General features: G+C 36.7%; 1 protein-coding gene across 1 annotated transcript in view; it reads left to right on the top strand.

The window, feature by feature from the left end:
• LOC145674590 (uncharacterized) overlaps window positions 1–17434 on the top strand; it is a gene marked incomplete in the record, with an annotated part of 35700 nt that overhangs the window by 11048 nt on the left and 7218 nt on the right. Inside the window, 1 exon segment of the mRNA XM_081744801.1 lies at window positions 8416–8495. Within this exon segment, the coding sequence (XP_081600927.1) occupies window positions 8416–8495 (80 nt within the window).

The following is a 17434-nucleotide window of genomic DNA, read 5'->3' as shown; positions in this document are numbered from 1 at the left end:
TAGTCATGACAAGCGACATGGGAGAAACCACGGAATTTGAGCATGTTCGACTGAGGGCAGTTGTTGGTGCTTGAGGTATGAAGGCCGCTCCATTTCAGAATGTAAATCAACTGGAGTTCTTACGTACCCACAAGTGCAAGAGTGTCGAGATTATGCAAATGCAAGGTAAAAAACCGGGAACCGGTTACAGTGCAAAGGTTAGTGCGACCTCAATGAACGTGAACTGCATCGGCAGAGCCATATCGTACGAACCAATAGGGGCCAAATCCTGTCGCAAATCATTCCCTCTGGGTGAGGCTTCCATAGTATACGGACAGTGAATCATTCTCTGCATCGTCTGAAACCAATCTGAGTGCCCTCACGCCGCCACCAAATGAACGCCTTGCATGGGCTCGAAGACACAGGAGTTGGACCATGGAACAGCGAAAACAGGTTGCCTGAAGTCATAAGTTCCGATTTCGATTGTATTGTGCCAATGGGAGAGTCTGAATTCGACAACACCATGAAGCTGCGAATTTCATATGTCAGGTTGGTACAGTTCAAGGTCGTGGGTCTATTGTAGCCTGGGTTGTCTTTAGCTAGGCATTATTGGGACCACTAGTCCGCGTAAGAGGATCCCTGAATGCTAATCCGTATGTGGACATCCTAGAGGACCATGTACACTTATTCATGACCACGGTTCATGGCAATGGGATGGACATTTTTCAGCAAGACAACTGTCCAGCTCATAGGTCCCGAGCAACCGAAGAGTGTTTCGAAGAAGATTCTACCGATTTCCAGTTAATGCAGTGTCCTCCCGCCGTCCAGATTTAATCCAGTGAAACATTTCCGGGATATCGTGAAAAGGATTCTATTAGGGATGGGCACGAGCAAGTTCGAGCGAATTTTCTTTGAAACTCGACTCGAAACAGACATCTTTGAGCTCGACTCAAAAATTTTCTCTAACTCGACTCGAATTTGGGTAGAGTTTCGAGTCGAGTCGAGCCAAATCCTGTGTATAGTTTCAAGTACTCTCTTCAAATATCCTACGGAGTCAATATATTTTTCTAATTATCAATGATACTACTACTACTACAAAATAATAATAATAATAATAATAATAATAATAATAATAATAATAATAATATAGCAATACCGCGTACAAACATGAAAGATAGGTAATTTGTTTCTGAATACTAAAAATTAGTTGACTGCCGACCTCTGTAGTCGTGAAGTCTACGAGGCAAAGATATCGTTCACGAGGTTTAGAGTTCGAGTTCCGCTTGAGCCATAAACTGTTAAAAGTTCTAGGGCGCCGGCCAAACATGTTAAAAATTACTCGACCCGGGTTTAGGATTGTCAACAGCTGGAATGGCTCGGCTCACAGCTCATTCACTATCGAGCCGAACCGAGAAGTGAACTCACCCAACCGAGCCGGCTCGAGTCCTTAGTTCAGTCCAACCGAGCTAATGGCCCATCCCAATCGCATCGGTTCGAGCCTACGCCTCACCTGAATGGCCCACAGAAACCAAGCTGAATAGAACCGAACCGATGGACTCGTTCCAACCGAGCAGGCTCGAGCCGATGGCTCACCTAAGCCGAGTCTATGGCTCATTCCGAACCGGCTCGACTCATCGGCACAATTTAGCCGAGTCAATGGCTCATTCCAACCGAGCTGGCTCGAGCTGTTCGCTCAGTTGAACCGAACCTAGCCGGTTGACATCACTACTCGGGTTGGGCTCAAAAATTAGACCGTGCAGTTCTGAGCCTTGATGGTAAGAACTTCATTATATACATATATTGGTGCTCACGACATTTGAAGCTGTCTCGTTATAAAACTCTATTGCCGTCTCGTTATCAAAACGAGATGAGACGCGAGCAGTCCCCTCTTGTGAGCAACACTAAAAGTATTTCACGTTACAGCTTACATTTCTCATGGCTTTCGTTTTCCAGTCTAATCAGGCCATGATTTCAAAACGAGCTGAACGAGCGAGCCATTCATCAAACTCGACTCGACTTGAAATTCGACTCCAAAAACAGTGACTCGGCTCGAAAATCGACTCGACTGGTGAGTTTTAGCTCGATTCGTGTCCATTCCTAGACTCTACGGAGCAAACAGCCCGCACCAGTGAACATGGATCAATAGTGGGCCACTGTGGAGGACGCACGGCCTGAAATACGTACAGACGTCGTCTAGAAGCTGGTGAAGTCATTGCCTCACCGTGTCTCTGCAGTTCTTAAGGCCACATGGGGGCCGTAGGTAGGTGTGCCTAATTCAATAGCAGGTCAGTGTATATGTCCTCAATCAATATGCGAATATAATACTGATTAGTGCTTAGTGTATTGCTAACCATCATTTTTAAAAAATCAGAACACAAGGGTGTAAATGGAGCCTGGCCCTCAAATGAAGTTCATTATGTGTTTGTTAAATTTGTTTAATACTTAAAATAAATAAACAATATTTATAATTGAATATAAAATAAGAATATTTAAAACAAAAACACATACATTTAAACCATGTTCGCACTTGAAACAATTAAAACAAATAAATGATCCACTTCGTTACTCTCATTTTTCTAACTGGACGCACATACTTAACGAATTTATTACTACAAGATCTGTTCATAAATAAGTAGAATGATGTGTTCCACACACCAAAGATGATTTAATCAGAGCATCTTGTCAATTGTTTACTTCTGTTCGTATCTTTTTATTACATACAGATTTAAAAAATACATTAGAACAATGGAAAATTAAACTTACCTCATGGTTTCTACATTGTTGGTTCCAGCCAGGCCCGTGCTGGCCCACCGGGACATGTCCCGGTGCGCCCTCCGAAACATCACATTATATATAAAAGTACATTTTTTAATAATAAATTTTTACGGTTATTATTGGTAAAGAACCCATGATAAGTACAGTCGATCTTTACATAAGACGCCCTTGCGAAAACACATCAAAGATAAATGGTTTCATTTATTCTTCTGTATGGCACAGTTCTGTACCATGAATACATACTGTTACTGTTGATAAAGAGCTCATGGAGGGTACAGTGCGCCCTTTGCAAATGCGCCCTAGCGAAACCACATCAAAGATAAACGGTTTTATTTTTCTGTATGGCACAGTTCTGTACAATGAATACAGTTGAATACTGTTGGTGAAGAACCCGTGAAGGGTACAATGCGCCCTTTACGTAAGGCGCCCTTGTCATGTGATTATTCCTGTGTTTTAGAGCAGTATTGGAATAATCATTGCCTATTGTATTTCTAAAATATAGCTATATTGATTTATTAGTATATATTTAACTTCATTTTGTGTGACAAAAAACTTACAAGAACTAAAAAATATTTCTCTAGTAAAGAAGTTTTCACAGTCTAGCTATTTATGTTAATACACAAACTTTGGGTTTTAATACATAAAATGGCGCCCGTATATATACAAGGTGTAACTTACAGACGTGTGCAAATTATTAGACTACATGTCGATTTTTCAGCATTTTCGATGAATTTTTGTTTTATCCCCATTTGTATTGTGTACAGTTTATACTTTTGAAAGCTAAAGTATGTTCTGAACTTTTGTGTACCTTGACAATAAAAGTAATGATTCTCTTTATTCCTTACTGGCAATAGTGGTAAACAACTGCATTATTGTATATTTATATTAGCACATGAACTGGAGTTGGTTCTTTCTATATACGTAGTATTAAATTTCTTTTGCATGTTATTACGTTTTTAGTATTCCAAATAATATTTTAATGTATATTAGGTGTAAAACATATGATTTTTTGTTTTAAGTGTTATTTTTAGCTGAAGGTTTATGCAAAAAAAGTACTAGAATTTCTTTTGTTCTGTATTCGGAGGTTTAGTGAAAGTGAGAATTTTGGGTAAAACCAAGGACTTGTCGCCACGTAAAATTGCATTAATTGAGTATCTTATTAAAGAAAAACATTACACGCAGCAAGGAATAGCTAGAGAACTGTGTATTTCTCAAAAAACAGTAAGTCGAATGTGTCGGGCCTTGAAGGTCGATGAGTCATACACGCAGAACCGCTCAGATAAATGTGGACGTAAACCGAAAATCAGCCCTAGTGTTCAAAGAAAACTATTATAGATGGCCAAATCTAATAGGAGAGCTACTAGCAAGGATTTGGTCAAATCAGTCAAAGGCGTACGGAAGTGACATATTTCCGTCTACAGTGAGAAGACGATTATCAGCAGCAGGCTTAGCAGCGCGAAGGTCCCGCAGAAAGTCGAAGTTAACCCCTAGCAATGGCAACGAAGTTATTGAAGTGAGTAAAGAAAATGAAAAATAGATTCAAAGATGACTGGAGCAGGGTAAGGTACCAAGCACTACATATTTTTCCTGTATATTTTATCAATTTGGACATCTTTGGCGTATTGTGGTACACTTGAATAATTTTTAACTTTATTGTACAGCGGTGGACACTTCTAAATGGTACAGCCATATGGAGATTTACGGCTAAGGTGTACCATTTAGAAGTGTCCACCGCTGTACAAGGGTTTACGAGAGCAGTTACTCCTCTGAATGTGATGTTTGGCGCATGATATTGTGATAAAATTGAAAATGAATATTCTGAGATATACCATTTCTAGGTGTGTTTCTCTGATTAATCAATATTTTTCATAAGTGAGGAAAGTAGCGAATATGTTCGCAGGACGTCATATGAAACATTTTCTCCAAACTGTGTTTCCCAAACAGTGAAGCATCCAACGATAGTCATGATCTGGAGCTGTATGTCAGTATATGGTCTTGCTAGACTGTATCTCGAGAAAGGAATGATGAATCAAAAACAGTATCAAAAGGTGCTAGAAACCAGATTATCCCACAAAGGTTTCCGGATGGTTCTTTGTTTTTATGCATGATGGGGTTCCATGCCATAAAGCAAGGACTGTAACTAATTTTCTGAGGGAAAACGGTATTCAAGTTCTGGCATGGCCAAAAAAAGTCTCAACTTAAAACCTATCGAAAACTTGTAGGCTATTGTCAAGAAGATAGTGAAGAGAGAAAGGATAACTTCCAAGATTGATCTCATCGCAGCACTTATAAGAATATGGAATCGTGATGAGGAAGTAAAATATAGTTGTGTAAAGTTGAGGAAAGTATACCAAAGCGTATAGAAATGGTAATAAAATCGAAAGGAATGCATACAAAATACTAACAGGTTGTAACATGGTAAAAGAACACAGTAATACAGGATTTATTTAAAATTGTATTTTAGGTTCTTCATTTTTCAAACTTTCGTCTAATAATTTGCACACGTCTGTAATTAACATAAACTTCAGGAGGTGACTCCTGACACGGATATAAAACGAAAAGTATACACCAACCTGGGTGTAAAAATGCCTCCTTTTGGCGCCTTGATCACACGAAAATTTGTCGGAAAAATGTAAGAACAGCCATAACTCAAGAATAAAACATCGGGTCGAAGTCGGGTAAAAGAGAATGACCATTATTTTTAGTCGTAGATCCCATTAGTGTACAGTGGCGACGCAAAGGTGGTTCCCAAAGAAACTGGAGTATTCCTTCGACTATTTTATCAGACGTTGAATGAAGGCAATGAACAACAATCAAGTGCAAGATTTCAACAATCAAAAGTAATAGTACATCGTTCAAATGAGAACACTTAGAATTCGAAAGAAAAAGATATACACATGTGTGATTGATCTATTTCGTCTCAGCACAGAATAAACTCTCGGGAGAATAATATAAATGAAAAGAAGTCTTTAACAGGCTATTGATAACGGATGATAAATAAACGGCTTTCTGTCCAAGTTACGAGTGTGTGAAAATGAAAAAAATAACTTTGGTCCAGATTAGGTTTAAAAAGATCGTGCATAGAACAGTTAGGCGATATGTAAAGAAACATAATATGTAGTATTCACAAATGCAAAGATCATATGTGATCAACGAGTGTACAAGGGAGTTTCCAGATACATATAAGGCGAAAGTAAGCTGCATTAAAGGATTGCCTCCTCGTAATATGTAATTCCGTGGAATATGATACTTCTGTGCACAGAAGCAATAAAAATGGACAAAACACGAGATGTTATATATGTTGTATAATGATACAAAGAAATGCGCTGGAACAGTATACTTAATTTATCCGTTAGGTAAATCTTCTTCCAGGGATACTTTCGAGGGGTTTTTCCCCTCTCTTGGAGTTGGAAAAACGCCCCTTAATCCTGACCTACGGAAAACTACATTCCTATTGTGAATATACCAAAATAGTGTCGTAGTGTAGCCCACTTATATTTTGATTTTGTCACTAGTGGAACAATGTTTTAGAAGAAAATTGTTTCTAGAAGTAAACATATGCAACAAATGGTGGAAAATATTTTTTCGACGTTCTCTATGTACTTTGGAGGTGGATGAAATACCAACACAGAGGAAAGAGAATCTGGCACTTTTGCTTAGACATAGCAGCACTTACGGAATTATCGTCCCTTGTATGCCACTTGCAAGTGGATCGCAGAAGGCTGTATTGCAGTTTTGATGTGGATGGTATAAATTAGCGTGGCTGTGTTATAGTAGGCATCTGACGCAACTTGTGAATGATATACAGTATCTGATGCTCTGATGTTACGTGTGGAATTGCTGTATAACAGGATTGGAAGTGTTGCGTATGACGGTAGAGTGTAGTGTCCAGGTATTCACGTCGTGTAAAACAGTAGACGCTGGTGTTTAAGTAAAATTAATTTTGTTAATCTGTATGTGCCTGCGCAATGGCAGATTACCCCGTCCACGAGCTGGCAGATATGCACCTCATTTGTGGAAAGATAAGGAGAAATATCCCAGAGGCAAGGCGTTTATATCGTAACCGTCGCCCTCATAGGAGAGTAACTTTCCCTGTATTTTTTTCCACGTCTCCATATTCGCCTTGGAGAGATAGGGTCTCTGCAATTTCCCCTACATGAAATCGGAGGAAATTGCATCATGTGGACAGTTGAATTTGAACACAGCGTACTGGGAATGATCAAAGATCGTCCTGAAACTAGCAGTAGCCATGTTTAGGGCGTAAAAATCCACATGCAACTCTAGTGAACGATCAGCAGAGAGATTTAGTGTGAGCGCGCGGTGCAGTATGGTGGATAACTTTGTGGTAGGATCTTATTTCTTACCAGTCTGCCTGTGTGGGAGTACGTATAATTTATTTTTACGTAATGTTCTCCCTGTTAGAACATGTGCCCTTGAACATAAGACACCAGATGTGATTCCAGCATGACAGTGCACCTGCACATTTTGACAGGTATATGCAGACCTACTTAAATGAAACATTCCCAGATAGTTGGATTGAGAGAGATTGACCTGGGTTATGACCACCTCTTTCACCCTACCTCACGCCCCTTGATTTCTTATTTGGGGCGTTATGAAACGCCTTTTGTACACAGCACTAGCCACGACAGCCGAAGAACTTGTTGCTCGAGTTAACATAGCTGCGGCAATCACCTCCGAAATTTCAGGTGTGTTTGACCGCAGGCGGAAAAATTTGCTTCGGCATTGTCATCTTTGCAATGTGGTCAACGGTTGACAATATCAGACTGTGAACTGTTATTCTTCACAGCTGTTTCGTGTACACATACATTTGATAAAATACGTTTGATAAAATACTCCAGTTTCTTTGGGAGTCACCCTTGCACCGCCACTGCACTACATCCGATTGTACACTAATGGAATCTACGACTAAAAATAATGGACATTCCCTTTTGCACGATTTCGATCCGACATTTTGTTCTCGAATATGGCTGCTGTTGCATTTTCTCGAAAATTTTCGGGTGGTCATAGCTCAGAAGCATTTCTACACCCAGGCTGGTCTATGCTTTTCGTTTTATCTTCGGTGTCAGAAATCAGCTCCCGACGTTTAGTATATTAAGTTACATAATATATATAACGAGGGCGGTGGACAAGTCTACCAGTCTACCAAAAGGGCGCCCATACAAACGTGAATATATATATATATATATATATTGTATGGGCGCCCTTTTGGTAGACTTGTCCACCGCCCTCGTTAGTGACCCAGAACGGGCCTGGTTCCAGCCACCTATAACTATGTATTACAGCAATCTACCATGACATGTTCTACAATAACTCAATGTTGCTAACCTCACTTCAACACAAATGGCAGTGCGAACTTTTACACGCCGCGCATTTTTACCCCACTTTTACATATAGCTATACATGACGATTGCAAAATGTTTAACAAGTGAAAATATATTTGACTCGCGAGCTACCGTTACACCATCACTTTATTTCACGTTATTTTGTGAAGACTAATGTAGAATTACAACATACTGTTGCCTTTCACACTAAATAACATTACACAGAAAAAATATGGGACAGAAAAAATATGGGAGAAGCAACGTAAATTTTAGTAATAAAAAGGTGTTTTAAATATATATATATTTCTTTTTTACAAAGGTGAACTAGACACTATTCGCTGCCAAATGAAGGAAGAAGAATTGAAAGAAAGACGTGAACTATCGCAACATGCAGATGAGGTACGTTTAAGGGAGAATACTTTTCAAAAAACGACAAAACCAGATGTTGGCTATCTATTTGCATTATATATCTAATATTGAAGATTAAAATTCAATATATATATATATATATATATATATATATATATATATATATATATATATATATATATATATATATATATATATATATATATATATATATATATATTTAGATGTCAAGTTGGCGGTCACTGTTTATAGTATTCACATGATTTCTATAAAAAGAGAAGAAACTAGATCTTATCGTCGTCCACTTCAACGTAGACTTAAATAAGTCAATTGGTATAACTTTTCATTGCTCAATCCCAGGGGTAAAAGTGTATCTGAAAAGGTAGGAGGACGCATGATGCCATGCCATCCCCGTGCCTATCTTTGCTCATTGTATTTTTTTTTGTTTTTTTTTTTAGAAAGTTCAGGAACGCCACATATATTTTCTGGAAGTAGGAGGACGACATCCTCCCGTGTTCCCCCTCACTTTTACTCCTGCTCACTTCTAATACCACAGATCTCTAACTTAAATGGACGATAGTAGTCTACCATCAAGTAATGAACATCTTGGTTTCAAAGAGAATATTTGCTAGTTTACTGCAGAAAAACGAGAATATTATAAAAGATTTCCTTGTAAAATGCAGAGTAAATACATATATAATACTAGCATCAATTACCCCCTTCTCTGGGTTAAATTAAGAAAAAATAGTAATATGTTTCGTTACTCAGTCACTTTTTACTATTACTAAAGCGCTCCTTGATATTGGTCATTTTCGATTATTTTTATATATCCCCTCTCTTCCCCACCTTGCGGGCCACGGCATCGGTAGTGTCATTGTTCATCTCAGCGACCCCGAAAAGTATGAATTCAACACTGATATTAGTCATTTTGATTATATATCTATATCTATCTATATATGTACCCCTCCCCTCCCACAATTTTTCGGGGCTGAATTTGGATTTACATGACATCAGAAGTGTCACTGTTCATCTCAGCGACCTCAAAAACTATAGATTCGACACTAATATCGGTCATTTTCGATCATTTGTAAATGTCTTTCCCCTCCCTTAAATTACATCGTCTAAGTGATATGACAAAAATCATCTCATGTTTGAACTTCATCTTTGTTGAAAGTTTGATCAACATAGGTCTGGTGGCTCAAGAGTTATTAAGGTTCATTTATTTTTATAGATTTCTACCCTCCCCTCCCTCTCCCCTAAGTTCTACAGTTAAAGTGATATGATAAAAACCACCTCATAGGGGAGGCCGGGGCACATTTGCCAACTTTTTTAATTGCAAGTGTGGTATTTTATCTGAAACCTATTTAGAGGTAAATATATCATTTTCTTCCTTATACCTTTATGAACGAAGTGGAACAGGTATTTTTTCACAAAATAAATATTGAGTTTTACTACCAATAGTTAAGTGTGATCATGTAACGTTGGAAAATGTGCCCCGTATTCGGGACAAGTTGGCCAACCTACTAAAAGTATACAGGGGCAAGTGTTCCAACTATTTCACATGCTAAAACACAGGTAATAAATCGTTGCTTTTGCTGAAAATGTACCTTTTGTTTATTGCTTGGACAGTATAGAGAAGTGAGATTATGGTAGAACTAATCAACAAGTTAACAAAAGTCATCATTGTCTGAATCACAATGAAAGCGAACAAAAAATACATCTCCCTTTGTACAGTTTTCGTGTGCCCAGTTATAGCATTTTGTGTACCTGTCCCACTTCTCCTTTGCCTGAGAGTTGTAGAAAGGTTCAAACCAATAAGTGCATAAACAACCTTCATAATCTTCATCATCACTCGAATTAAAGTTAGATCGTAAAACTGCGACAGCGCTTCTCTGTGGTGAAGTACTCCAACTAACTGAGTGTTTACACTTTCTTCTTCAAAACGCTCTGATGAAATGATAAAAAAACTTCCCAGCTTTGAACTTCATATATGTTGAAAATTTGATTGAGATCGATCGGGTGGTTCAAAAGTAATTAATTCACGAACATAGTCACTTTTATTTTTATATTTATTGATTTTTGTATATTTCTCCCTCCTCTACGTTGCTCCGTCAAAGTGAAATGATAAAAATCATCCCAGTCCCGAACCTCATCTACATTGAAAATTTGATGAAGATCGGTCGGGTGGTTCAAGAGTTATTAAGTTTTATTTATTTTTTTCTATGTCCCCTCCCTAAGTTGTACCGTCAAAGTAAATAGCTATTAAAAAAAAAAAAAAAAACTCCCAGGCCAGAACCGCATCTACGTTGAATATTTGATCGAGATCGGCCGGGCGATTCAAGAGATTAAGAGTCACAAACATAGTCACTTTCAATTTTATAATATAGATTTCATGTGAAAGTAATTTGTAAACATTTATTGACTAAGGAAGATTTCAGCATTAACTAGCAATACCTTTGTCTTTAGCCATGTATTACAAAGTACCGCTTTCTGCTTTCAGGTGATTTATCTTAACTTACTGTGTCGGTTTCTAATATTTAATTCTAGTTATATAATTACAGCATTTTAACCTCGAAGACTTCCCTTGACAAAAACAGCAGTTCAGAGAAATGAAGTCTTTAAGATCCCACAACTATGCCTTACAGGCAAAGAGATGGGTTATAAGTGCAAATGAATGGTGATGGAAGGAATTGGTGGAAAGAAAGAGCGAAAGAATTCCATTTGATTTGATTTCATTTTCAGTTTAGCGTGCCTTTCAGCAGCGAGGCTACATTATATGAGACGTGGACCTACAGCTTAACATGGGATCTAAACCACATGAGCTCCTGCCGGAAATCGAACCCAGGTCTCCACGTCAAAGACGTGTACGCTAACCGCTTAGCCACGAGGGAGCTCCCGAAAGAATTCCAAGGGAACACATTGACACACCGCCGTCCACATTTACATGAGCTGGAATCGTACAGGGATCCCTCGAATCACGTGGGCACTCAATTACTAATAGTCTGGTCTCCATAACAAAAAAGGCTCGGATCGTGACAGACCGGACACAAGTATGAAACTTGGCAGACTGAGAGTACTTCGGTATTCAATTCGTTTTAGGGTCGGGTGCCGCCATTTTGAAATATGCCGCCATATTGAATTTTATGTAATGTTCTCTTAAAAGATCATTATCTCGTTAACCAATGGTCCGATTTTGATGATTCTTTTTCTAAATTATAAGTTAAGCCCGAATGTAATCGATTATAACAGTAATGAAGACAAGGAAATGTGATAAAAACGAGAAAATTAGAAATATTTAAGATTTTATGAAACATATTTACATATAAATGAATTTTTCTCCAAAATGGTCCATTTTATGAAAGCATGTACCCTATAACATTCGAAAGAGCATAAAAAGAGCTTCAATTTGATGTATAATACGTTAAAATGCGATGAAAAATAACCGAAATATAGTTAAATTAAGAAATCAGTACAATAGAATACAAAGAGTGTGTAGGGAGTCAACTAGACGAATCTTGATATTATGTGATAACAAGCATGCTCGGAACCTAGTAAATTAATATTTTTCTCCACTTTTGTAAATTGTTATTCAAATCAATATTATTTGCATTATTGCTATTGTTATTAAATGAACATTATACTGTTCATATAAATTGTATTATGTAAGACACTAAAAAGCCACATCATAAATACGTCTTTGCATATATGTCAATTTTTAAATTTAACTCTTTCAAACATAATAAATAGCTACTGAAAAACTGAATATTCCAAATCAAAATGCTAACAAAGTGACAAAAATTGATAACATCCAATCACCTATTCCACAAAGAAAAAATACTTCTTAGTCACATTGCATGAGAAAAAAGTCTTGCAGATCACCCTCACGCGGTTTCCATGACATATACAGCCCACTGAACAAACTGTAATCATTTCTCAATTCATTTATCTTCTGTTAGGATGATCTCCTACCCTTCTTTAAGTTTCCTCAAGAAAAAAACTATTCTTTTTTATAGGAGACTAAATTGACTTGCTTCGTTTTACAAACACTGAGTCAAGAAACTCTTCGTATTGGTTTTCACCAATCACTTTTATTTCTGCAACAGTTTCTGAAGATCCTGTAAGACATACGCATGTGATGATAGATTCATTACCTGTTACGTATCTAAAATAGCATTTCCTGCAGCAGAAATTGTGTCATGCAATGTTTGACAAAGATTCTTAAAACTTACGTCACTTGCAACATAATTTTCGTTAATTATTTCCTTAATGTGTGCAGCATCTTCAAATTCTTTTGTGGGTCTGCATAACTCAGGAGCAGTGAGCATCCATCGTTGAAAAGCACGTGGATTTTTAGTTAATGGCTCCACTGGAGTCTCAAACACTTCTGTTATTTTGGTCGAACGGCATGAAACAAAACTTTTGGTTAGTCTTTGAAAACGGCCAGTTCTCTTAAATTCTGCCTTTCCTTCATTAAACTCTTCATGTCCCTGAGATGCACAGATAGAGGCAGAAGACGCTCCAACACAGTTACATATAATAGGACGTTACTTTGTCGGTGAGCTCTAACAAATATCAAAATCAGAAGTTTCAATTCCAGTACAAGATCCCAATTTGAAAACATAGATCTTTTCTATATCATTCCTTTCCGCCACTGTTGGAATTCTTGTTTACAGTTTCTAAACTCTTGTTCTGTATGAAACTCTGTCATTTGAAGAAAGCCTAGAACTACAGCTGGTTTCTGCTGTGCTCTTCTGGTCCTGGTTAGGTGTGAGCAGTCCAGGAATGAATCAGCTGACTCTGAACCTGCTACTCCGGCCTCAGCTAAGGACGATGTCCACCCAGTACCATTTAGTATGTGGCCTAACACTCTTTAAAGGGCCATTTCTATTTGTAGTCCACCAAACATAACGATAGAACTTCTCCATAGTATGAATCGGACCATCTCCACTTTATTTGTTTTGCTATTGCAAAGAGAGGTTGGTCAAGGAAAATAACCTGTATTTGATTAGGATTACATCGATCAGTAATTTTCTTTATGATAGACATACCATGCTTCACCATTGAAAGAGACTCCGCTTTTCAGTAAAAATTGGCAACATGACGTTGGTGCCTTTAGTAGAACATACACTTCCTGATTGAGTCAAATGATACTCTGCCCACAAGCATTTATTTTCACCTAGCGGAGAATTTCTTTCAATCCACCGCCTCTCTGTCTAAAGTGCTTCTTCGAGCCCTGGTCGTATTTGTTCTTCAACAGTAATAGGAACTTGCAGTTTGTCAAAATCACAATGATGATACTGATGGCACAATAACATAGATATCTGGTAATAAGTAATCTTATACTGATGATGAAACTTCAATTCGCATTGGGGGTAAACCAGGGTTGGAATCGGAAGGCAATTGGAATACGTTAATACTTGTTTCATGGAAAGATCCTGTTGAAGCAGTTAATGATGTGTTGTGGTCTAAATTGTCCAATGCACCGATGGTGTACACATTAGTCACTAATGGAAAGAGGCACACAAGACCCTCTAATTTGTAACGTCTGCATGTCACTGCTGCTATTTGATCTTCAATTTGGATCACACGATTATATGTTACAAAAATGTCTAAGTTATGTAAATTACTGACAATCTTTTTTCTAGCAAGCAAGAATGTGTACCTGTAAACCTACATACAGTGGAAGCGCCGGTTCATGAGATATGTTGTGCCTTTTTTTCGTGGTGCTAATCTTCTGTTCTTAAAATTAAAATATATTAATTGTCTTATTGTTAGGGCAGTTTGAGAATATGTTATAGAAATTTTTCTATGTTAGATCCATACAGCAGCAATTGAACGAAATTCTTTAGACTTTCTGGAACACTTCCATCTTGACAGTTTTCTGTAAAGTATCCTGAAAATGTTTGGCACTCCCAGTTTATTGAGAAGGCAAAAATCTATCTTCATTTGATCATTTAGACATGAAATCCTTGAGTAATTTCTAGCGTCCTTTCTTTAAATACCAATAACATATTTTGCCATCACTGTTTAGTACAATCAGAAATAAAATGAACGAGAATTTTGTTCTTTAGTCTTGTTTTATTCACTGCTTTTGATAAACCTACCGCTCTCAACTTGTTTTCATATAGACTGTGCAGCTCTGACAAATTGAAAATGAAATAAATATCTTCTATTTTACATTCCAAGTGATCTATGAGTTCAGTAAATACACGAGATTCTAAAACATCATCATCTTGACTTTCGGTTTCATTTAAAGATGTGTTCTCCCTTTTCCAACTTCTGTACCTATTTTTATACATCCAAAATTAATGTATATGGTATGTAGTCTCCATTGCTACCGAGTCTCCTCCGGAAATTTTTGAAAGCAGAAATATATCCTGTAATTATTAAGCCATTTCCTTAAGATTTTTGTCAAACCTAAGGTGACAGTTTCTTCTAACCCCTTTCCCAGAATTACAAAAAATATAAACCGGTGGAATTACGTTTCCTCTACTTTTATTTCTCCTCTTACGCTTTGGTTCATTATTTTCTGTTGATTTCTGTTTATTTTTTGTTTTCTATTCTTTTGCGATTTCTCTTTTTAGTTTTGAGACAACAAACTTCAGTCTGCACTGTTTATGCCACTTCGCTGCATTGTCAATTAGTGTGTTTACTAATTCTTCTTTTCCAGTGACAAGTTTCACAGATTTCTTCTAAGTTATCGAAATCTTTATAGATACTCAGGAATTCTGAACACGAACCGCCTAGAAAACACTTTATAAACATATTATTTCAAATACTGCAAGGAATGATATTTTTCAACTTAAAAGGCCCAATAAACTTTTAATGTGTTCACAGTTACATCATAATAACCAATATTATGAAAAAAAATGTTCATGTTTACATAGAACTGCTGCAATGAAAACTCCCGTAACAATACTAAGTAATGATTAAACATAGTTGTTATTAAGTAATCATGACAAGAATAATAACTAGATAATTTAATGATAAAAATTTCTGCCAGACACCGCTAAATTTCACAAAGTTGACCGATTACGCAGTTTTCCTATTTGCATTGGGTTTGTTTTCAAGACTTATATTTCGACTATTTCTCATCGCATTTTAACGTATTATACATCAAATTAATGCTCATTCAAATGTTATAGCGTGCATGCTTTCATAAAATGGACCATTTTGGAGAAAAACTCATTCGTATGTAAATATGTTTCATAAAATCTTAAATATTTCTAATTTTCTCGTTTTTATCATATTACCTTGACTTTATTACTGTTATAATCGATTACATTCGGGCTTAACTTATAATTTAGAAAAAGAATCATCAAAATCGGACCATTGGTTAACGAGATAATGATCTTTTAAGAGAACATTACATAAAATCCAATATGGCGGCATATTTCAAAATGGCGGCCAGAAAATTTTGGCCCCCGACCCTAAAACGAATTGAATACCGAAGTACTTTCAGTCTGCCAAGTTTCATACTTGTGTCCGGTCTGTCACGATCCTATCCTTAACAGACCAGACTATAAATCATCGTGCCACTACTAACAGTTTAAGTTATTGGCATATTGGGTGAATATTCTCCACGTTTGACAGAAAAATAATAATATTTTTCGACTTTGAAAATAATGGAATTTTGCGCTTTCCTTTGATTTTTTCCGTTTTTATTTATTATTATTATTATTCTTTTTTTTTTTTTTTTTTTGCGTTGGTATAGTTCATTTGGAAGCGTAATATTCTCAATTTTAGGAAATACTTGGAATACCCATTTTGATTTCATTCCCCTCTGTTGCGTCTCAATGCTGAAACTCAGAACAGTGTATGCTTGGTAATATTCTATATGTAATTACCTTCTAGTACGGCAGTAAATGTATTCAGACAAATACAGACGCAACAACACTGTTTTGTAAGTAATTACAAATAGATGTAGTAGTTGATAATAAAATCGTAGAACACAGCAGGGCGTTTTCGCAGTAAGTGACCCAATTCATTTCTATCGCAGCAGCTTATTTACTCTATATTGGCAGTTGATTATGAATATGAGTCACCTGAGTCATGCATTGCTATAACTTCCGATTGTGTAAGTTAACCTAAGCAAACAACAGATAAGGCACTTGAATAAAATTGTGTAAATGTGGAAACAAAAGGAAAGAGTGAACAAGGAACAGTGTACTGAACTAATTTATTTGAGTCTCAGTTCATTCAAAATGCAATTAGTTAATTTTAAGTTAATTTTCAATAATTTGAATGAATAAGAATGCGACTTATTACCGCTCTGCGGACTAACTAATGGTTTAAGTGATTTTGAGATGTTTTATAAGGAAAAGAGTTTGATATTACATTTTACTTACTGGATGAAGCGAAATATACTACTCGTACAATACAGTAGATTGAGCTTTTAACTTTGTGACCTTTAACTCATTACATATTTCAGTTATAACGCCTGATTGGCTAGTCATATTGGGCCTTATTCAGAGTCGTTCTGACGCCTGATTAGTGACATACTAAAGAGTTCGAATATCAGATTTCCTGCAGTAGTCGGGCCTTTAATATGACGCTAATCATATGTCAAAACGATTCTGCATAAGGCGCATTACTTTTGTAATAGTATTTATACGACACGATCCTTGAGGTCAAGTAAAAATTTAAACGGTAAACATCTGAGTAGATTTACTTTATTACAATATTTTTTTCTTCTTGGAAGTTAAATTTCTGGAATGATGAAAATAAGGCATCAACGCTCCAATTAACTCTAGGATGGCTGTCCGTATTGTGATATATGTGTTATAGTAATAATATAACAGTTTGTCAACTTTCCTATTGAATTGCCGTTTTTAATTTCGAAACTCGTCTGCTTGAAGTCGCTGGGTAGGAGTCAATCTTCCAATGTGCTGGATGTAAAAAAGGAAGTTTAATTTCTTCAAACATATTTTATATAAAATATATATTTATTTATTAACATATGCTTATTC

Source organism: Thermobia domestica, chromosome 2 (genome assembly GCF_964235325.1).
Source record: "Thermobia domestica chromosome 2, izTheDome1.hap1.1, whole genome shotgun sequence".
Taxonomy (NCBI): Eukaryota; Metazoa; Arthropoda; class Insecta; order Zygentoma; family Lepismatidae; genus Thermobia; species Thermobia domestica.
The sequence above is the reverse complement of the archived record's forward strand: the minus strand, read 5'-3'. Positions and strand labels throughout refer to the sequence as shown.